The following is a 23,930-nucleotide window of genomic DNA, read 5'->3' as shown; positions in this document are numbered from 1 at the left end:
CCGCCGCAGTGTTAAGCCTAATATCTGTAGGCGGACCTGTAGGCAGACCGGCCGGCTGCCCCCAGCGCGCTTCTCCCCACCCACTATCTCGTGCGTCGCGGGTCGTTCTCTAGCCGCGGCAGCGATTTGCACTCGCAGCGCCTACAGCACGTCCACAGTCGAAATTAAGCGGGTAAGAGATCACTACGTAGGGGCATTAGCAGAAACTGCCGCCGATGCGGAATCGACAGTACTACAGCAGCTCTGCTCTGTGGTATCCGTCCGACAGTCGCATCCTCTGCTGAGCGCAAGAGCTGGCCGAGCGTAAGTCCGCCTGCGGTGACATCACGATCTCCCTCGGATTTCTCAGCTGAAATGCTCCCTCGTGTGAATACCGGTTCACATGCGCGCGTTGCCGGGCGCGGCGCACGCCAGTTTTTTGTGGTCATGGGGACAGCTTTGTTTACACAAAATCCAACTTCTCACGGCACCTGCTGAAATTGAAGCTGCGGCTGCACGTGCATGATGATGATGAGTTTGCGGTTATACCCTTTACAGCGGGCGGGTGAGAGATCTCTACCCTAACCATATATATAAAAAAAAAGTTGAACACTACGCACGCACTTTATGTACAGAGCTCAGGACCCATGGCGGCCCAGTGGCCGAAGAACCCGAACCCATCGTCCTAGTCCTACGCCACACCACGACCCATCCAACTGTCTGCCAAGGGTCACCCTCTTCCACATTTCAAGGTGGCACTTTGTCCGCGACACAGCGCACATCCACTGAGCCACCCTCCTCAAACCCGAGAGCAACATGCAGAGGAGTGTTGCTGTCACTCCCCACGCCCTTGCAGTCTGGTTCAAGCCGATCACACTGGAGGACCACATGTTCCACCGTTTCCTCCTCATGCACACACGCGCGACACAGCACATTTTCCACCGAGTCATCCAGCCTCTTTTTCTGCACTTGCGTACGAAGTGCCCCCGCCCGAGCCTCAAAGAGGAGCGTGCTGCCAAAGGCTGTTGTCATACAGCCGGACCGGGCTGATTGCGCATTTGTGGGCTCTATAGCAGGCCAAAGAAGATTTTTCGAAGCAACCACGGTGCAACTCCTCATCTTCTGCCTCACAAACTCTCTGCCGCACTTCTCGCGTCCACATGGTGGTTAAGTTCGCCTCCACAGACTTTCGGGAGAGGCCCTACTTTTGCTCCAGCCTGTACATTGGACGCGTCCACCTGGTGCGCAGGCACGTCGCCGCCAGGTACTCGAAGTCGCGCCGCGCCCAGTGTTCATGGTTCAGGAACAGCAGGCGGCCCTTAAAAACAAGCTTGCTGGAAGCTTCCCTCGCTTCAAACGAGGACCACCCAACATCGCCCTGCACAGCCTCATTGGCAACAGTGCCATGACAGCCGACTGCCGTGCGACCCACCTCACGCTGACAGGCAGATCACCGTGTTGGCAAACGTCAGGGCTGGTACATGGACGAGCTTCCACAACTCGCGTACCATAGTGAAGCGGTTGCAGCCCCACAGCACTCGGCGTCTGAGGATTCCCTGTGCTCGCAGTGCGGATTGCCAGAGCTTCTCCTCCTGCTCACTGAACAGGTTCTTGTCCGTCCCCAGCCCCACACCCAGGTACTTGTATGATGCTCGAGTGGTGAGGAGTTCTTCGGCCAGTGTGAGCGTACTGTCCGTGTTTTGCCCACCAGCAAGGCAGACAACTGCCGTCTTCTTGGTGTTGAACCGTAGGCCCAGCTTCGTGACCTCAGCATGGCATATGTTCAGCAGCACTTGGAGCTCTGATGAGCTTTCTGCCATAACGACCAAGTCATCGACAAAGGCCAGACCCGGAAGTCTGCAGCTGTCATCTATGCCCCTGGTGCTAAATCTTAAGCCAAAGCCGAGGCCTGATTTGAGCAGTTCCCGCTCAATGTCTGCGGCATACAGTATGTACAGCAGTGGTGAAAGTGGACACCCCTGCCAGAGACTCTTGGCCACTTGGATTCGTGCAGACTGCACGCCACCACCGAATTTCCCTTGTACAGACGTTATATGGTGCACCGTGCACAACCTACAGGCATCGGCAAGACCATAGGAGATTAGCGCATAGTCTATGGTGGTGGCGCTTCCCCGAGCACACCACGTGAACTGGCCCACACACCGCTGGTCGAGGTTCAGAATCCTTAGCTGCAGGTCCTCAGCCAAACGCAGCACCAGCATAATATTGAAGTCCGTGGGGCCATCCAACTCACTCAGGTGCCCCATTGAAGTCACCCAGGATGATCAGTTCCCTGTGGGTTACCCATTGGCGTGCGTCCTTGCGAACACAGTCCAGTAGCTGCACATTCTCTTCCCTGTACTTACTGTTCACCGCCAGGTACACCACGCATACTGCCACTGGTCTGCCCATCAGGTCACCACACCCACAGGTGGTCACTGCACTCCCCAATGCAGCCCCACTGCGGCATATACTGAACTGCAGAAAAATTCAAGTAACGATGTGCTATATTTGTAAGTTATAAAAATAAACGTTATTACATGTTTTTACAGGAAAATATAGCAAATACCACTCTGTGTCCCACAAAGCTCGCAGTGACTGGACGGGGTCAAATGAAGGTGCGTTTGGCGCCATTTTTAAATAACTTCTGGTGCACATCTGAGGGTGCCACTTCGTGAGGACGTTCTTGCAGAATATTACGTTGGAATATTTTGACACTATACACTAACAAAATCCAATTTTTTGTTCCGTTTTGTTCCGTTGCGAGCTACGAACAAGAAAGGTATCTGAAAAAAAAAAAAAAAAAAACATCAACATTTGGTCTTAGGAGCTCACACGTACGAGAATGTACAGAATCACCCGGTCACCTTGACTGCAAATTCCCATCGCGGAGAAGAGTTTCAGCTTTGGGTGTTACGCGAAGCCATGCGTCAAACCACAAGACTGACTTCGTAGCATCAAGCCTTTTTTCTGGTCAGTAAATTTGTACGGTGGATAAAGTAATCCCTGATGTCTCGACATCCCATATGCCACAATCCGAATGCTGCATGCCAATTGCTTGTCGACCCTGTCCGGGTAAAGCCAGTGGGTCATATAGGCATCACACCTCAGCACTTTGGCGGCATAACTGTCGCGCTTAATGCCGGACAACTCCTTCACATAATCGTTTACGTCACACTGAGCTGAAAGAGTGACATAGTATTTAATGCGCCCATAACCCCTCGAAGCTTACTACCCCATAACATTACCCCACTTTAGCATGAAAGATGCGTCGATTGCAGAGAAATCTCTAATCAAATGCTGCTCAAACGCGACGCAAACAGCACTACGGTTTGGTCAGCTTCGGTCAAATCAGTCGTGCTTTCCCAAACTCCGACGTCCTTTGCAGCAAGATGCTCCTCCATGGGACCCGTGATCAATAGACGCTTACTCGTTACGCGCCTGCTCTACTACGAGCGAGATAAACCCATTTACACAGTTCTCTCCTCTAGCTAACTTCTAACAGAGAAAAAATACATATGCTTCTAACTCCTTTCCAAAGTGTTTTCATGCACGCTTATCGAGTTGCGAAGGAAGAGTTTTCTGCGTACACAGAGCTGCTTTCACCTAGCCACATAAAGCTTCACGTGAAATGGACAACGTAGTAAAGTAGTGCCTGCAATTGCTATATGCATACACCAATCCAATACAGGGCCAGCTATGATGCACTGTCAATTTGTTTGTTTGCTGTCACATGCCACGAGCTTGGTGGCAGGGAGATGCAACGTATTTAGTATGGAGGACACCGTACCTGCTTTGTCGAAACTGAAAAAGTCTGCGTAGTCTTGGGCGTGAAATAGGTTATGCTGTCCACAGGATCATTTGCAACGCCTTTAAGCTCCAATCGAGGCAGGAACAGTCAACACTGTATTTTGTGACCCGACCTACCGCGTCATTTTTTTTTATTTTACTAGCGAGTTTTAAGTGAATTCCAATGGATCTAGTACCCCCATGCTGTCTATCCCTGGGAATCGCCAGCACTCTAAGTAATGTCCCACAGTGGCTTTATTTGCCTTGAGATCTCTCAGGTGCCAAATTGTTCAGATCTCGCATGATTTCTAATGGCTGAAGGACCACTGTCCACGCGTTTTTTTTTCTAACAGGACTTTTACCTGGCTTATTGTTACAGTTCATAGTAATCATGAAATTCTGAGAATGACTTGACAGGAATTCACATGTGAGTGGCAGTGTCGCTTATGCCAGTGTGGTGCGAGACAAGCCCAACATGCTCGACGGCTGTGCAGGGTCGGCCGGCATAGTGCATGCCATTCGTAAATGCCATTCATTCATTCAATGCATGCCATTCATTCATAAATCCCGTTTTTTAGCCCAACAATTCTTGCTGTTATAAAAAGAATGTGCACTAAATTTAAGTGCCAATAGCTTGTTCTGCAAGCTTGTAATTACTGTTTATTTAACCTGTTTAATTTGAGTTGGGTTTTGTAGCCTCAGCAAATCGCAACAAACTGCTCAAAATACGTCATAGGCTCAGCATGGAAAAGTCGCTAGCGAGTCACATGAATGTTTTTTGTTTTCCTCATTATACACCTTTCTTTGGAGAAGTTTTTGTTAAAAGTAATGTCGGTGTTATTCCAACTCTCGCATCCCGCTGCTCAGAGGCATCATTGCAGAACGCAAGGCAGGACATGATCGCTGCAATCTCTAAATGCGCTTGGGCCAGTATCTTCTAGATCTTGTTCCCCATCAAGCTCTAGTATCTAGAGCTTGACGGGGAACAACCTGGTGAAAAATAAGCGCTCCATACAATCTCTCCCTGTGATGACGTCCAGGTTCCTGTCACGAAGCCAGTCACGAGCTGACGCAAAAGCGGATCACAGGGCCCAACGAAATGCCCTTGCTGAGAGGGCTGACGTCCAGGACAACGCCATATTCATGGATGCCGCTTGGAAACCAGATACCTTCCAGGCCGAGCTGGTACAATTCCGCACGCCCCCCCTTGATGTAGTCCCTCAAGCTCTGTTGCTGCTTGACCCGGACAAGGAATGCAAGTGGCTAAAAGTGCAAGCACAACGGTAACTGAGGGCGAGCATGCCGCACAATCCCCACCCACTTCCCAAAGGGCTTCCGTGCGGTGTGTAAGTGTTAATCTATAAGGCGAGGACAGGTGCTGCCCTTACTGAAGATGTTCCAAGTAGTGGAGGGCTACAAATTAATCTGGCCCTTTAATATGATGGGCAGCTTGCGTTCCTTCACCTTGGTAAAAAGAACAGCCATCAGGCATTGAGCCCGTTGATTTCGAACTCAACAGTATGGCACCGGTGACCGACTGCAGCTGGTAATCCTCCGTGTGTGTGTGTGCATGTGCATGTTGTGTATGCCAACAATTTTGAACGCAGTTAAGAAGGCAGCCATATGCTTGAGCTTACACAGAAACTCCAGTTATCTAATCTGGGAAGCTGCCAGGAACCTTGCTTGGGTGCCACAGTCTACTTTCGTTGGCACATGTTAAAACTAAAACAAAACACCCATGTCTTGGTCATTCCAAAGAATTTACTATTCTGAGACAACACAAAAAATAAACAGTAGACCTGCTCCTGTACTCAACTATGTTAATTGCCTACAGCTTAGCAACAAATATGATTGCTCTGCAAAGTAGCAGTAAAATACATGGACAATAAATATATTTTGTTTTTAAAATAGCATTGAGTAAGATGTCAAAAAATACTTTTTCAAAAATACAAACAACTTTGTCCAGTAACAACAAGCTTATTTGTTACTCATTGGCACACACAAGATATAAGCAATGTTTTTGGCCATGAAATTAAATCAACAAACTGATCAATGACATGTTTGGACAGAAATGCAATTGTTCGGGGCACTTTTAAAAGTTGATATTGACATGTTACAAATGTGCTGGAGTAAAATGTGCACATGGAACACAAACATGTGCATACTGTGCTGCAACAAAAATGCAATGAACAGTTGTCCATATGAACTACTATGTTATATGAACAAGCAAAAAATTTTAGTTTGAATTCTGCAATGCTATCAGACTGTAAAGTGTAAAAGAGAATGCAACCATATCAAGAATGTGACACAATATAAGCAATGTAGCCTTCCACTACCATTCACTTGGTCTAAACTGGTGGCCAAAAGTTTGAGCTGAACTAATACACTAATGAAAGGTTCGATTCCTTTGAACATTCATTAATGGACAGTTGAGATGCTATTGTTTCGAGTTTCTGCAAACAAATGATAACTCGTACCAAAGGGCACACAGTACTGTACAGAGGAAACAGATTGTTTAACATTTACAATCCTGATATGGCTGAGCTATAATGTGATTGCGTGAAAAGATTGTAACAGTAGAAGCCAAGCAAGCCCACTGGGCCACATGTAACAATAATGCTATCATAATTTGAAACAACAAGCATGCAGTTGGTAGACCGTATCGAAGAATGTAAGGATATTAAAGACAGTCCAGTAGAATGATTTGCACCAGTTTAGAGCCCCTTGAATCCTCCAGTACACAACTAGAAGTTCCTACATTTACGAACTTGTAGGTGTAGGAACCTCTGTACTCGTCTCGTGTACTCATCTTAAAACATATCCCTCAAGCACTGCAGACAGCTCTGGCAGGCCTCATCCACTTTTGCAAAGTGCGCAGTTATGCCTGCTCTTGTTACATCTGAATAGTACTTCAACATCAAGTGGTATTCAAAGCCGCGGAGGCAACCCAGTTTTGGCCGAATGAAACAAAAAAATTGTGAAGCTGAGTATCTTCTACCTTGCAACAGCAATAAGAGTAGAAAATAAACAAAGACATGCATTAGCTCGACCAGTACGTTTCTTTCCTAAAATTGCACTTTAACTTGCTTACTAACATGGCTGCCAAAGACTAGAAGAAACTTTTTGCTCACTCAAATACTGCCCATTATATAAAACAGATGTTTTTTTTTTACGAAAATTTGCAATGCTTAAAAAGCCAGCCAATGAATGCGGTGCATATATCATACAAACTCAAGTAAACATAAACATGGACTTTAATAAAAATACCGTCTCCAGTTAGCGATTCCTTTTGACGTTAAGGCAATCTTAATGACGCAGCAACTATACCGGGTTATGATGTGCCAGTTATAAGGCTAGAATTGCAAGCTCAAAACAATATTTCCCTGGCTTTGACGAGCAGCAAAAACAATGAACAAAAATTGTGTCCCAAACAGTAGCTATTGAGGCTGTTTCCAAGTGCCACTATGCACTATGTATACTGTCACCCACATGGCATGATGGAATGAATTCGCTGAGTCCGTCTCAAACTATTGGCCACTAGCATGCCTGTGCAGCTCGTTCTCAAATGAAATCGAGAGCGTCACAAGGAGTCTGCTAACAGGAGATGAACAAACAATGGAAATGGTAGCAGGTTTGTACACACAGTTGATTTGCAGTTCGTGCTACTATCCCATAATGTAGCATTCACAGTTGTAGGCTTGATGAAGAGAAGTTGAAAAAAGACTCCGTTAAATGTACTGTACACAAAAAGATACAATCAGTCTAGGCTCTACATAACAGCCGAACTCTGGTTTATGACTTCCGAACAATGTGCGTTTGCACCTGGTGCGTGGAATGTTAAGCCAACGAAATGGCATTTGGTGCTCTGCAAGTTCCCTTTGTTTTATCGACAAGAGAGTTTACTTGGTTTTGAGAAAAATGCCCACTAAGAATGTGACCAGCTCCTGACGGGTTTGTCATAACAGGGTTCAGTGTACATTGACGTCTGAACCAAACAAGCCCTTCCTGTCTCCTTAGCCATACATCATCAAAAACACTTTAGCCGAAACCGTAAAACAAAAACTTTGTAGTCTTAGCTGAACACGAATCGGATTAAAAATTTTTGCACAAACAGGCGTCGTTCTCCTTGCATAGGACCACTTTGTACGGCGATGTGACCGGCAGCAAGCTAGTGCAGAATTGTCGTTTTGTACTGGTATGACGTCCTATGCAAAGCCAGTAAAAATAGCAAAAAGTGTGCTAGGCAATAATAAATGTGTAAAGAATAAGATGAACAGCCCACAGAAGGAAACCCACTGGCTCCCAACCCAAAAAGTATACATATATAAAAAGTGTTCATAGCAGCCATGAATAATTTTTAGAAGTGACAACTGGGCTAGTTGGTATTGCATATGGAACATATTGATGGTAGCACACTCACACACGCACACTAAGAAGAAAGGAGACGACAAAACCACAGCGCTGATCCGCAACTGATTTTTGGGTTGTGAGCCAGCGTCGCGGTTTATTGTCTCCTTTCTTAGTGTCCGTGTGTAACAGCGCTACCATCAAGATGTTCCAAATAATTTTTAGTTTGGTTACGACAATTCAAACTTGGTTATCTCATGCCTCCTATTCATTCAAACGAATTGCGAAAGACTACGCATTTGGTATACTCTGAAGCTAGTGAGTTCTGATAGCCCTGAAGCCTGGTTTGTACCTTTTTTCCCCCTAATGAATTCCAGCCAGGAAAGAACAGCTTCTGTGGTCACTAGCCCCAGAACACAAAACAATTTCATACGTTGCTCAACTTCAAAGATTTCTCACTGCTTCGTCTGACTCAAGTGTAAAAATTTTGAGCTCAAGTGCCCAGACAGTGAATCCCAGGCCACTCTTCGAAAACATATAAACATGTTAAGCTGCAAGTGGAACTGTCACAAGTTTTATCTGTGCACATGGTTATAGCAACCACTGTCTTTGCAGAAAAAAAGGTTTAAAAATACACTTTTAAAGCGTTGACACTGGTATTGGTACAAATGTTAAACCTTAGATTTTTTTTTGTATAATATTTAAGTGAATTTCTGGTCATTGAAGCATCTGACATGCAGGGAAAAAAAAGAAAAAAAAAAAAAAAAGAAAAAGAAATAGTACCTCCAAGGAGCTTGAATTATCATGACCCTTGTTTGTTCTCAGTCCTGCACTGAAGCTTAACATGCAAAGTAAAATCATGTCCAGTGGCGTGAAGCATCATTGCCATGTATCCCGCTTTGGACGCATCACAACAATCAGCATCACGTCATTTGTACAGACAGCAAGGCCATCACAGGTCACTAGATAGCAACTTATGTGACAAAGGTTCTATGCACACATCCTAAACGTGAGTGAAAAAGAAGAAGAAGAAGAAGAAGAGGAAGAAGAAATTCACATGGCAGTATTGGTTACACATCGTATGCGCTTGGCCTGACAGCAGCAAACATGATTATGGTATCGAGCACAAAAAACTTATGAAGCAGCACAAACACAAGCTGAATTGTTGAATATTACATCCCACTAATTGGGTTGACGCACAATATACTCAGATGATTATTTTCATAACAAACTTGCGACGGCCTCAACAACAATATAAACTGAACACAGCAGTGCAGTAGAGAAAGGCTGATCAAAGGAGATAATAGCCGGGTGAGTCTGTTGGCAATGTACACCCTTTGTCAAAATTTTCTAGGCCAATTCAAGACCTTCTGAACCACAAGAAATTGAAAGAATAAGCTTTACCTTTAAATGTGACAAAATTATTTTATGACAGCAAGAAAGAAAGGTGTTTTCTCTAACTTTCTGGCATAAAACATTTCAGCCTTGCCCGGGACGTAAGCTTGCACATTGAACATTTTGTGGCCTGTGCACTTTCAGCTTGGCCTTGAAAATTTTGACAAAGACTGTACATCGAATGAGGACAGTGCAAACGAGATGAAAAACCATAGAAGCTACACAGATTCAACTTTATTCGCACAGTTTCAGAAAATATATGATTAGCGAACGGCTGGCTGTACGGGTTAGTTGTTTTTAGTTTTTAACTTGTAAGCCTGCTTATTAACTGGGCGTGCTTTTGTTTTTTGGGGCAACGCTTCACTTGAAGCATACGTATTCCTTTTGTGCCCTTCGTGCTATCTTTTTTCTCCCACTTTGGCGATTTTTTGATCATGCATACCAGGCCTACACTCTCCAAGACTGTGCGAATTAAGTGAGTCATGTTTCGGCGTTCACCTTCCCACCTTCTTTTGGCCTTGTATTTCTTCGGGCTGCTTTCATGCAAGAAATAAAGGTTTAGGTTTCATAACACTTGCGGTACATTAACGTGCCACTGCCATTTAGTTATTCCACCCCAAAATAACCACCTTAGATGTGGCAATAAAGCTGCCAAAGCATAAACGCCAAGCTGTCTTTGTACGATATATATGGCCTCTCGGTAGATGAAACTTGCCTATCTAAGCTTGAAGCCAACTGGCTTAGTGTTCTCGCTTTGCAGCCATTTACACTGAACTTGCAATGACAAGTAGGCGCTTGCCCCATTCTGTAAATCCTGGAGAGACGCTAATGCTTGCAAGCACGTCTTCCCAACACTTGCCCACCATGCTCACTGGGAGGTGACCACCCAGCTGGCAGGCACCCACTGGGGCTCCGCTTCGACCGCTTTCACGGCCGCCAGCAGCTGGTAGAAGGCGCGAGGGAGGTCCTCGTTCACTATGGTCAGGTCAAACATGTGGCCGTACAGAAAGTCCATCTTGTGGCCCAGATACACGATGTCATGGAACTCGTCATCCTGAAAGGCCCACACACACATCAGAGGAGACACTGGCCCGACCTACAGCTTTACAGAGGGGTGGAGTCTGGTGCTTAGGCTCTCTCATGCAGAAAACATCGTCTATGCTTTTTGTTTTGTTTTACAGATGCAAAAATTGGGAACAGGTGATGAATGAAAACACTCCTGGACTTCTGTAGACTACAGAAAATGAACCTACAGATGGAAACAAAACAGATGAAGCTCATTCACAAACTACAACACCAAAATTAAAAAATATTGTGGTCATATGGTTGTGAAACGACACGCGTGTTACGAGGCACGGTGCAGGAATGAATTTAGAATTATACTACAAAACTGAGTGCTCGCATTGGTACTGCATAAACTCTGTGCTGCACAACCATCAATACGATGCAAAGGTAGGCCTGCAAAAGGGAAATGCCTAATACATGAACTTGAACTAAAATATAGCTGCAAAAGAAGCTCTGCATTTTCCCAGCATCAAACTACGATAAGGAATTGAGTCTGAAATCTCGTGCACAGCAGGCTTAGCTAGCTACTGTGAACTGTGCAGCAGCCTTAGCTACTGTGTATGACTGAAGCGGCTGGTGCCATTAAAGGATTGACAATGAAAAATGAATTTGGGGCATGCGACTTTCTGCATTCCTACCTAAATAGAGAGACTGGCACTCACTTTTGACTTCACACACAGAGAATAACCAGGAACAAGCTCTACTAAGAATTGAGAAGCAAAACATCTAAATTCAAAAAATAACACGGACTATCGCACCAAGCGCATTGGGGGGCAGAATGGCTTCTTGCATGCTACACAGAAAACAGTAGCAGCCTAGGCTTCCACAACATGTTCCCTTACTGGTGAAACAAAAAGAAGAAAGAAAGGATTTGAGGTACAGACCGTGAACCCCCGTGAGCAGTTCTCGTCAAATGTGGAGCGTGCACAAGCTTTGTTTCGTGTCTCCTTCAGAACTTCAATGCTTGGTGGCTTGACAAAAATGACAAAGGGCTTTAGCTCAGCTGTTCTTAGCATCTTCAATGCCTGCAAGGTGATGAAACAAAATGCCATGCTATATTACTATCAATGATTTACACAAATTTTGGTCTACAACATGTAATAGAAATTTGGAGTCTTAACAACTTATTTGATACATTAAAGGCTAAAAAACTTGAATGTTTTAACTGAAAGATCACACGTTTCATAGCTATCTCGGCTTATGTTTGACGGCTAACGCTGCCTTGTTTGCTAAGAAATCGACAATTTAGACTGGCATTCCTCTCTGCCATTTTCCTTCCATTTTTTCATGACATTGAAGCACATGTCACAAAGCACCTGTTGAGAAATAAAGAAGCGCAGGCAGGGGGCGACAGTAGGCGAAGAGGAAGAGGAGGATGGGAGGTGCGCGGGCACTGGCTCGCTAATCGACTCCATCACCGTATCGGAAGCCAGACGCTGGTCCTCTTTCACTACACATTTTCTGGTGCCGTGAAGCCCGGGAACCGGCGCACGAGCGAATCTACGTTCGACGGCGCAGCGGATCTGAGGCACGCGAGGCTTTGATACCTTCGTACTGCTTTATCCTGGAAGCCTTGCCCTTGGCCGCCGCCCCTTTCGGCTCGTGCCCAAGCCCGCCCTTGTCCCCTTGGTATTCGCAACCCCAGCGTCTTGCTTCATCGACTGGTGCCATGGAGGCTCTTCGTATTCGCCGAGATGTCCTGCGAGCGACCGTCTCCGGGACCATGACAGTCCTCGACGCCTTGCTGCGGAGCCAGGCAGCAACGGCCCTTGACAGACAAAATGTCCTCGACCTGATCTTGCATGACCAGGTGAGCCTTCACAAACTCGACGCTCAAGTTCAGGAGAACCTGAAGGATGAAGAATTTGATGCCGACGTTTTGGAGGCGATCGATTACGACGAGCGTATCTGCGCCCTGCGAACGCGCGTACGCTTCTCCACGAGTCAAGACTCTTCTGCAAGCCCCGTTCTTCAACCTCAGGCGGCTCTGTTTACTACCCGCATTGCAACCTGGACTATTCGCTTGCGTCCCGAGGAGGCCCGGCGGACAATGGTCCTGGGTGACGTGCCACCCATACGGGAAATGACTGGCGCACGGGTATAACAGGGAAACGGCGGCGGAGGCGCTTCGGCCTTTCAGGACGCCAAGCAGGACACCGAGGTGCTCAGCCAGGGAGAGAGGCTCCAGCAACTGCACAGTCCTGCTGCTTCCGTGACTGCAGTTTTGGGGAAGCCTCAAGGACACTCCCGGGACCTCGGCATCGGTGACGTGGCTATCGTTTCTGAGACGGCCGAGTGGCCCTGCCGTGAATCTAGCCCAATCAAAGAGACTTCTGCTTTGGAGATGTCGAAATGGCCCCAGACGAACGCTGTTATCACAGACGCGATTCTCACTTCGGACACGTCAGTACAGCCCTTCCACAACCCTCACTTCGACGACTTTACTACCGCTCTGGAGACGTCGAACCAGTTCTGCCACAGCCCTAGAGTCGATGATGCACCTCTTCTTTTGGAAACCTCCGAGCTTCCCTGTTGCGACCTTTACGTCGGTGAGGTACCTCTCGTTTCGCCAGCAGTTCAGCAACCCGGTTTCATGTCAAATATGTTTTCATTGGGTTCAGCAACAAAAACGCGGTGCGTGCAGAAGATGGACTCGCGTCAGGGGATAACGAAGCGCCTGCTCCTCCGACGCTCCATGAGCAAGCTTCGACGCCGGAAGCGAGCTTCGGCCGCGCTCGTCAAGGCCCGGTGGGGAGGTATCCTCGTGGCGAAGCAGAACAGATGCTTCTATGGTGACGACCCCTTCTTCAGCAAGCGCAGCTCGATTCGGGACGAGCCTTTGTACCCTGTTGGGAACGACGAGAGTGAAGTCCTATGGTTCCCAGAGATAACAGACAGGCCGATGGAACACGCATATTTCCTCATGGAAGCAGTGTCAGACGTGGAGGCGATGGCAATGCCATCACGCTACTGTGATGCTCTCTGGAAATTTGGCAGTCTACATCAACTGTTCCCGTTTGATCCTGGCGGCTGCCTTGCGACCGAAAACCAGGAGCACGGTCTCTCTTTCCGGTTGACCATATGAACGTTCGCGATCTTCACTTTACCACCTAAGTCACTTTAATCCAGGAACTCCGGAAGCACTCGTTGCCCGTGACGCTGGCTATAGACATGTACCGAGATCGATGGCACCGAGACATCCAGCCAAATGCTCCATTGAATCCCCAGCCAGCCTACAAGTATCGCTACTGTGGAATTATGCACCGCTGGAAGTCGAACAACTGGTCGTAGTGAGGCCCGGACCTCGCCACTTCCCGTGCAGCTGCCAGCTAGCTCCCAACCAACTTGGCGGCGGCGGGAGTATGTTAACTCTTTCGCTACCGCGCCTATCAAAATCGATCAATTTGATCGATACTTTTGGGAGCGCCTTTTCATAGCGTTCCAGGCGTTTCTCGAACAAGTAAAGCTGTTCGGAGTTAGATCAGAAAATGGCCTTTCAAAATCAGTTTTGTTTTCATTTTTGCAACGGAAACGTGATTTTTGACACGCTTTTGAATCACCTGGTTGTGGAAAAGGGGCGTGGTCATCGCGCCTCAAGGCTACCAACGAAGAATGCGTGCAACTCGTAATTACTCTGCACCAGCGCTTGTTTTTTGCTATCAGGGCGTGAATGGGGAACTAGCAAACGATTTTCAATCGTCAGGTTCACGCTCTGACAGTAATAATCCCAGAAATCGGCTGAAAATGTCAAGCAGTGCCTGGTTGCAAAGCTACTTTATGATTTTAGGCAGTTTTATTGCCTTTGCGCAAGTTGTCCTAAGTACTCTGGTAGTTCTACTTACCCCAGGACCATTCCCAAACAGTTTACAACAGTTTCGGTTTCGTTTCTGCATCGCGAAATTCATATTTAGCGCAACTACGCAGTTACCCAACTTCAAGGCTAACTGCCATGGCGCCTGAAGCGTCCGCGACTGATCCTCGAACAAAGCTTGCCGCTCCTGATTTCCCCCCACCCTAACCCGATTTCTGCGATAAGAACTTCAGATGCAAGTCAAAAGGTCACACCCAGTCGCCAGATATCTGTTCCGCCGAGGACAGCGCTTCAAACCGGCCTTACACTGCCAGCTGTTCGCCTTCCAGTTTCGTTTTCATGCGAGGGTATATCCGGGTGTCTAATGTTGCTGCTTAGTTGAACTGTCTATTCGGACGGAGTCTCTGATAAGTTTTTGTACTGTTTCATTTGAAAAATGTTAGGTGGCGCTGCAATAGAGGAGGCTCGTTGTGCTGATCTTTTTTAGCGCGCGACTGCTACTCGGCCAAAGATCGCAGGGGACGATTCTAGCTCATCGTACCTCATTTTTACGAGCAAGGCTACAATTGCGAGTAAGAAGATGATAATAAAGCTCAGCTTTATGTTTTGAGAGATAACTGACCGTGAACGACAACAAACATCAGCCACGGCGTTCCGTTTTCAACTTCATGCATGTTTTTTTCTGCATCGCGTGCTTGTCCCAAATATTGTGCTCGCTGTAAATGCCAAGTCAGCCATTGACAAGATGTTTTTACGTTATGTGGGGGCAAATTGGTGCCTCTGATAACGTCAAACCGCCAGATTTATTCCAAGGAACCACCCAAAATTGCAGTTTGAATTAGAGGTTGGGCTTCACTGCATGACACGAGCACCGTGCGTGCTAACATTTTTTTTTTATATCTGAAAAACTGTTCCGCGCAAGTCGACATTTTTTTTAGGGTGTGTTTTTGAAATGTTTCCCTGCAAAATGTATATTCTAATTTTTTTCTACTACCGGCGGTTTGATATACACAACTCCTTTTTTATCATTTTTTTCGGCAACTTGACAAAACTTTTGATTTTGATATTTTTTTTCACAACTATGATATATAAAAACCTTTAAAAAACTGGTGTTATTAGAAAGGCCGTTAAATAATCTGCATTTTGTGCTCCTGAAATTAGTGCCTAAATAATTTTTTAGCAGAAAAAAAAATGTTTTCTTGGACCCCCCAAAATTTGGTCAATTTTCTGCGGTAGCGAAAGAGTTAAGAAATAAAGATGCGCAGGCAGGCGGCGACAGGAGGAGAAGAGGAAGAGGAGGATCGGAGGTGCGCGGACTGCCTCGCTAATCGACTCCATCACCGTATCGGAAGCCAGACGCTGGTCCTCTTTCGCTACACATTTTCTGCGTGAGAAATCGCGTGTCCGAGATACAACGTCTGACACAAGGCCAAGGGACGTGGGCTCATTGTCGCAGCAAGGATAACCCAGCCGATTTGATTACTCGAGGCCTTGCCGCATCCGTTGTGGCAGCCACAGAAATGTGGTGGCATGGCCCACATTGGCTCGCACTGCAATCTCAGGATAGGCCAACGGACAGAGAAAGAGTTGCGGACGTCGGTGAACCGCCATTTCTACAGACAGCTTCATGCGCGCTAGTAACAACCCAGCAAGCGCTCGTTGCCCGTGCTGCTGCCAGCTAGCTCCTAACGAACTTGGCGGTGGCGGGAGTGTGTTGAGAAATAAAGAAGCACAGGCAGGGGGCGACAGTAGGCGAAGAGGAAGAGGAGGATGGGAGGTGCGCGGGCACTGCCTCGCTAATCGACTCGATCACCACATCGGAAGCCAGACACTGGTCCTCTTTCGTTACAGCACCCAGGGCAAGTCAGTGCCCGACATTACACGATTACTCATTGTGGTGGTGCCGTGGATAAGGCATTGTGCTTCTGAGGCCGAGGACGCGCGTTTGATCCCCGCCGTGATGCTGTTTTTCAAATGGAGGCGAAAAGAAAGAAAAAAAAAACCATGTGTCAAGGTTTTGGCGCACATTAAAGATCCCCAGGTGGTTAAAGTTAATCTGGAGCCCTCCACTACGGCGCACCTTATAGCCCACGCGTAGCTTCGGCAAAATTGAAATTCGGCAAAACTGAAATTAAATCTGACTTTACTCAATTGTAGTCATCATCCTGAAACCTGTTCTCACTGGCTTTTACTTTCATTGAAAAGATTGAAAGCCAATCAGAAAGAGTCTTTTCAAAACCATTTTTATATGGTGGCATCCAGGCTAAGTCAGACATCGAGCCCTGCTTCTGTATGTCGCTCCTCAAGAAACTTTTAAAATTGTGCTGCCACCTGGGGGAAGCGTAGAAAATATACGCACAAAAGTTGCGCCAGCAATAAAGCTTGCAGCCGCCACGTCCCGTTAGCTAGCCAATCCCACAAACAGTCTGATTTTTGCCCCTGGCTGTTGTATATTACATATGTGCCCTAGTAGTAAGTAGGCACGCTAGGCTCTTGCAATCACCCACATGCACCTGTACCACAAGGCGAAACATTTCAATGAAATCGGAACTGAAACAAAGGATACCACCTGTGGCAACACATCATGTGTGCTGGCTAAGGTTTGGCTAGTTCAAAGAGCAAAAGCTCTGCAAAAGTTTTTATTTTATATTTACATATTCCTGCTGCCTCAGCATTTGTTTCAGAATGCTTCGACAAGCTCCACCAATCCCGTTTCACCATGCATTCGCGATCTGTTATGTACCAAATTGTACTGTGGGAAAGTGTGCAACGCGTCGATACCTTATTTCATGTTTTGACATTTTCCATGAAGGTAAGCAAGCAACTACCACGAGTGGTATATTTGCATTCATGACATTCTAATGTCCCGATATAGTTAACTTGCTTTTACACTTTAGTGTCCCTTTAATTCCTTCAAGGTTAGCAAAAAGACTAAAAATAAGAGGACAAGATACAGTAAGCATTTCAGTATAGTTTTCAGTTCAGCTTTATATTTAAATGACTTGTCAAAATTACAGCCAGAAAATTGAACACTAGGTAGATACCTAGATGAGTGTCTAGATCGGTGAGCAGTTGTAAGAAAGAAACAAAACCTCAAGTTCTACAAATTAATTTAGAACAAGCTCATCACATTCCCCAGGCCATAGACAACTTTGCAATCTTGTACTATGAAAGTTCGTTGCTCATGGCCTTTTAAATTGAGGATTACTGTCACTCCCATGCAGTAACCTGACTAAAGGACCCAGTGGGAAGGACATCAACAGACCCGTTGATCCTTTGGTACAGTCATTGACAGAAAAGCGTCAGAGTTTAAGGGCCTTCCTATTGAATAGTAACTGCCAACATCGAGGATGCTGAAACTTTGAGAAGTTTGAGCAAGCTTTTCAATGTTCAGTGATGGCACCCAGCTCAAAGTAAGAGTTCCACATGTCATCCTTGTGCTGGTGCAACTTGTTGGCTGTCACCGACCACCACAGCCACCCCCGAGGAAGAACAGACCTCAAAACATTGGGGTGCCCCCTTTTTGTGGGGCTTGGTTCGGGTTTTGTTTGCACATGGAAAGCACAAATAAAGCGCACTTGTTCACTTGCAGTCAGATTCAAGGTGATACCCGACACACTACAGTACTTGCATAATGAAAGCCCATTTGGCGCAAGAACAGGAGGTAGTACTACAGTCAAACCCCAGTCGAACCCCACAACAACGAACTGCCGGGGAAAGCCAAAAATTCGATTTTGCGGGAATTTTATTGCCGCGAGAATGAAAAAAATCGCCCGCAAACTGAAAATTCATTTCCGAAAGTTGGTTATAGAACCTTAGCCTTAACTTGCATCAACTTCACAGCTCGGCTCTCACACTACAAGAAGTGGTTCATTGCTAGTCGTGGTGCACGCCTAAGAACGACCGAATCGTGTCAAACGCATCCAAAACATCCCGCGGGTTCGCTTTCTCTGCACGTTTTTCTTCTTGGCCCTCGGCACCGAGTAAGACCGAGCACGCAAGCAAGCAAAGTCCAGCTTCTTCTGTAGACAAACTTTGCCAGACAGTGCCACCTTGTTGTTTTAATGCTGTTCACAAATCTAAGTGAGCACCGCTTTGTTGATTTAGTAACGTAACTGATTGGCTTAGTTGGTATTTTATTACGTACGGTCTAGCGCAAAAAAAGACAGGGACAGAAAAGATACAACACAAGAGCGCTACAAAAAATGTCCCGATGTCCAGAAAGGCCACAGCCATCGATGTTTTGCTTTGCACACGTGCGCCATTAAACAATGGTGTCTTTGCTTTTCAAAATGGTAGAGTGAGCTGCAGGCGGTTCCAAACTCGTCGGTGCTCTCCACTTGTGCCACTGACTTGGGCCGTGATGGCTGCCTTATCTTGTAGCGATAAAAACTTCCACTTTTGGGCTGGCGGAGGCATCTTATTGAGAGCAAACGTGCCGACTGCCACACACACAACAAACGCACACCCGCTATTCAGCAGTATCCGGCTAGCGTAACCTAAGCCAAAGCCTTGCCGTGAGTAACCATGTGTCACCTCCTGGTGGTGTTGCTGTGAGGCTGCCTCCATGGCAGTCTGCTACACGGTCTTTATTGTAAACAAATATGGCTGCGGCCATGCAAGTGTGCTGTGGCAAAAGTTTACACAATTTGAGCCCGAAAAAAATCCATTTGAGCACTTTTTGGACACTCTTAGCCTCAAATGGGTAGGTAAAATGCCCACTGGACCTGCAGCAAATTTCGTTGATGCGGGATCGCTTTCCCAACACATTTTGTTGCCGCGAGATATGAAATACATGGGTTTCTATGGACGTTAACCAGGGAACCTAAAATATTTCATTGCCGCGGGAATTTCGTACGCGTGAGATTTCATTATCGCAGGGTTTGACTGTATTAGTAGGCGAGGTAGGCATTTGCCTGCCTTTAAAAACTGCTTTTTAAATAAAGAATTAATGGAGGAAGAAAGCAAAACTAGAAAGAGAGAGAGAGAAAGTGTTCGCGTAAGCATAAGTGTGCACAGAAATAGTTTGGTGCAAGCGTCAAAGGGGTCTAAGCACACTCCACCGATTCATGGAGCACATGGGGCCCTGTGCAGCAACACAGCTCGATAAATCTCATCCCCCGAAAGATTTGTCAATGAGATTAGTATTAACGTAGCCACTGTATATCAAAAGAACCGATGATTCTCTTAGGGTTGCCACCTTCCCCCGAAAAAAAACCTGGCCCTTTAGGGGGGGGGGGGGGGGGGGGGGGGGGTTTATTTAGAAGGTTGAATTTGCGGTGGGAAAACAAAAAAAAAGGAATCCATGTTTTATGACATGCAATGCCATATGCATTGTAGCATTTTCCTAGAGAGGAATCACCATAATGTTTGTACTGAAAGTACTGAAATTTTGGTTACTGCTCTCAATGTTCTGCCCTGAAAAGAAACCGCACATACTTTGTCCATTAAAACCTCTTTTTCGCATCTTGCGCGCGTGCTCGCCCGCATATTTTCTCTGCTCGCATGTCTTTGCGCAGCTTGCCGACACCTATTTATCATCGCAGTTGCTGAATTAACGCTTATAAAATGCCAAACAAATAAATAATCGCGGCAGGATGGCCAAAAAACCAGTCGGGCCGGTCAAAAACCGGGAAGGTGGTAACCCTAGCTTCTCTCCTTCTTCCTGGTGCAGTTTTTTATGTTCTGGGAGTTATGGCATGCTGGCTCCGGGGCAAAGACCGGCTCGATACTCTGTACGTCATCACACAAGTTCCGGGTGTCATGCAGACAGTGTTTTATTAGAAAGATTTGGTGTTTTATAGTGCCCCCAGCACTTGTCCGGTAGCAAACGATGCTTTATTCACTGAGAAATTAATCAATTTAGGTTAAAATTTTGGTTCTCCCGCCAAATTGTGTGTTTTGTGACCGGGGTTTTTCCCCACCTTTTACGCTGCTTCGCCGCCTCGTCCCAACCTTTATTTCGTAACCCCACTTGGTGCTGCTTGATGTGCAAAGGTATACAGTCTGCGGCGGGCCCAACCACTTGCTGAACAGACCCAAGCACGCAGGCGGGCACTGGCGGGCAAGAGTCTTCAACTGCCTCACAAACGTGCCAACTGCAAGAAGTCAAAGTACAGGTAGCCAGCGGACCGCCAATTTGAAGCTTTCATTGAGTCAAGCTGACGAACGTGACATGCAACACTTGACGGCGATGACCGAACACCCACTGTCCTCACCACTTGCCCTTCCCTGTATAACTTGCCTGCGACCTTGTCCACACTCTCGCCTTTACCCCTATCGTATTGCTCGTCCGCGTAACGCATCTTCCCACCTATCTGACGGGCTAGTGTAGACGCCACGAGGTTGGGGGGGGGGACACAAAATAGCAGTTTAGTTTTTGTTTTAGAAACTTGAGATATCATTTAGGGGTTCACAAATTATGCGAGAACACGCTGAATATAGTAATTTAAATACGTCCTTTGCACACCTGTAGCGCGAGACCGCCTACTAAAGTGCCATTTACCCGCACCCCGATCATACGACGCTTTCGCGCAGTCCCTTGAAAGGTGCATCATTGGGGATCCACTGTACAATTCTCTTCCTGCCCTTAAAAACTAGTGTAGGGTGCAATGCAAAAAATATGCTGTGTGGTATAGTGAAAATCATATCACACCAATAAACTGCCAGAGACCATCACATTGAAGAGATTTGCACAAACGAAACAGTATTTCAATTGTCAACAGAGCCAGCTTTGCAGATGGCACATGTGTAGCTCTAAGCAAAAATCTCTCCCTCCCTTTTCCACATTAACAACAGTGGCAAGTCACCATGGTTCTCAGATTGGCGAAAACCAGGACAACCTGTCACGCTGAGGAAATGACATTCTAGGCAAGGTGTGCGGAGTGTCACTTCTGGTAAAGTGCTTTGCCTGTGTGTCTCTCAAACACAAGCCCTTCCAGACGAAACTTTCAGCGAAGGAAGGAAAGGCTGCCAGAATGACCAATAACAAGGGGCCACATAAACACATTCTGCTTCGATGCGTACACCAGTTTGACCAGGGAACTTAGTTCGATTATCACACGCATACCTGAGGATGTGGGTTCAGCACACAAATGTAGCCCATGTCGACAATGGCCCGAACAGTGTCCAAGCTGGTCCCGTACAGATTGCCCCTGTACTCGCCATGCTCCACAAAGCGCCCCTGCCGAATCTTTTCCTCCATTTCGGCCCTGCTCACAAAGTAGTAGTCCCGACCGTCAACTTCCCAAGGCTTCATTGGGCGACTCGTGTCTGGTGGAGAAGAGCACAAAAGCCGGAGTCACCAAAACATGGTGACAGCCTGCTTTCTTCAAAGAAGAGACTGGCTGTACTTGCCCACAACCTAGCTCTTGGATTCAGTGGCTTCATACAAAATAAGCCGGTGTCGCCAAAGAATAAACATGAAAGTTTCGATTTATGCTGATCAACTCAGCAGTAGGCGTTTTTGTCAGATATCTGTACTCAAGTAGTGCAGTGCACAGGCTGGACACGGGCCATCCTGACGGCTCGGGTTTGGCTTGGTACAGTGGAGCAATGCTTAGGTTTTCTATGACCCAGCCTAAAAATGGACCAGTTTTTTTTTTTTCTTTCCAAAGGCTTACTACTCGGCCCTGAGCACGGAGCAAGAATATATAGGAGGTGAAACGGCCCGTTGCGGCAAGCGTGGGCGAGCGACCAGATAATGTCACAATGAAAACCAAGGCGGATGGCAAAGCTTCGTAGCTGCGACGGCGAAGGAGAGGGTAGCGGCACCTGATGGACGAACTGATAGCGGCCACAATTCATTCCGTGGCCGTGCAGTGCAATGATGATCGCGGTAGCCACGCAGTTTCTTCACCCACGGCAGATGCCGCTCGGCGCTAGCTTAACGTCTGATGAGCACTTGTGACATTATCTGGCCGCGCTAGGAAGCTTCGTTTCGCCTCCTATCTTATTCTTGCTCCGTGGCCCTGAGGTGTTAAACATACACGGGTAAGCTGATCTCGTGGTATAGAGGTTCCACTTCTGGGTAGCAATCGCATAAACCTGGTTCAAATACCACAAGTGCTGGTCTTTTTCCTTTTGGGTTGTTTGTTTTACTTAAAACCAATATATTTTTATCATGCATGATAGCTACTTAAATCACAGTTGTGCATTATAGGCAAAATTTTGCGTGGTTTTGTTCCCTTAGGTCAGTTCCAGCTTTAAGTTTGCACTTTTCAGTGGTTGTGTCGCCCATCTGGGGTTGCATTGTCTGTTTTAAGTTAAGGTTTTACCAGCTTTTATTTCCCTTCAGGTGCTTTAAATCTGTTTTAGGTAGGTTTCTCACGATGATTTCCGGTTTAATGGCGTAAGGCCGACAAAGGCAAAGACCGCCAAGACAATGGTGAATGAGATGAGAAAGATTTGTAATAAAGGCCCTAGTTTACAAATTTACTAAGAAAATTGGTGTATAGGGCCGTATTACAACATAATGAGTATACTGGGAGAATTCGTGTATAGGGTCATATTAAAACAGCGAGTGCAGGCACCTAAGGTGCAGAGCCTCGGGTTCGGCTATTGTTTGCTTTAGGTAGGTTTCTGCTGCCAAACGTGCCCCAAGCAGGCATGGGCCCCGACGGGATATGGATTGTGAATCCACGGCCAGGCCGGGCCAAACCCGGGCCATGGTCTCGGGCCAGGCAGGCCCATTGGTATTCCTTGTCGGGACCAACCACGGTGGCTCAGTGGCTAAGGCGTGCTGCTGAGCACAAGTATGCGAGTTTAATTCCTGGCTGTCGTAGCCGCTTTTCTGACGGAGGCGAAAAGCAAAAACGTCCGTCTGTACGAGATTTTGGCACACGTTAATGATCCTCAGGAGGTCAAATTAATCCGGAGCTCTCCCCTACGGCGCGCCTCATCACGTGCGTTGCGTCAGTACGTTAAACCAAACAATCAATTTGTCGGTTCAAGCCGGGCCTACTGCGATAGGTAACAGGCCCAGGCCTGGGCCAAAATTTCTGGCCTGTACATGGCTCAATGTTCAATTAAGACATATATCATCCATTATTTAGGAAATCTGAACCACCCTACACTCGGGAACAAGTTAAGAACGGCAACAGCTCATGTAGGTATCACTCCGCTGAAGCGACGGACCTGAGTATGCACGGGGCTCAAGCGTTTTGAAAGGAGATTGCTATGAATGCATGATATCGTCTGCCTTTTCTCCCGTAGCTTGTTTGTCACTACTGCAGTAGTTTATAAGCATATTAAGTCCCATAAATGGTGTGAACGGCTCGTGCCATGTTCAAATAATTCCCAGTAATGCACTACTTGCGCCGTACAGAGTAGCATCCAGCTGTGGTGATGAGGCATTGTGGCAACCTCCATTGCCGTTCTTATTAAGATGTACCCGAGTATAATTGTTACTGTTTCTTTCAAAGTGCACTGTGAGCTAAATTTTATTTAACCATTAGTTTTATTAACACAGCCAATTATTTCCACTTGCAGAACGTAAAGCTTGAAATATTTCCAAAGAAACTCACTCACATCCTTCACGACACAG

General features: G+C 46.7%; 1 protein-coding gene across 4 annotated transcripts in view; it reads right to left on the bottom strand.

The window, feature by feature from the left end:
* Positions 1-5,509: 5,509 nt before the first annotated feature.
* The window catches only part of Metro (membrane palmitoylated protein 7-like protein metro), a 52,632-nt gene continuing 34,211 nt past the window's right edge, over positions 5,510-23,930 (bottom strand). For 3 of the 4 annotated variants that reach the window (XM_077687994.1, XM_077687993.1, XM_077687995.1), the window contains exons 14-16: positions 21,456-21,658; positions 11,460-11,600; positions 5,510-10,564 (exon numbers count right to left, since the gene is read on the bottom strand). In XM_077687994.1, coding sequence (XP_077544120.1) covers positions 10,379-10,564; positions 11,460-11,600; positions 21,456-21,658 — 530 coding nt within the window. In that variant the 3' untranslated portion in view covers positions 5,510-10,378. Of the gene's footprint in view, positions 10,565-11,459; positions 11,601-20,141; positions 20,485-21,455; positions 21,659-23,930 lie in introns of those variants that run through there. The other variant, XM_077687996.1, reaches the window with a different exon arrangement.

The sequence above is a fragment of the Haemaphysalis longicornis genome, unplaced genomic scaffold (assembly GCF_048455015.1).
Source record: "Haemaphysalis longicornis isolate Haplotype H1 unplaced genomic scaffold, Haemaphysalis longicornis Haplotype H1 scaffold_1, whole genome shotgun sequence".
Taxonomy (NCBI): domain Eukaryota; kingdom Metazoa; phylum Arthropoda; class Arachnida; order Ixodida; family Ixodidae; genus Haemaphysalis; species Haemaphysalis longicornis.
Note: the sequence above shows the minus strand (reverse complement) of the source record. Positions and strands in the feature narration are given on the sequence as shown.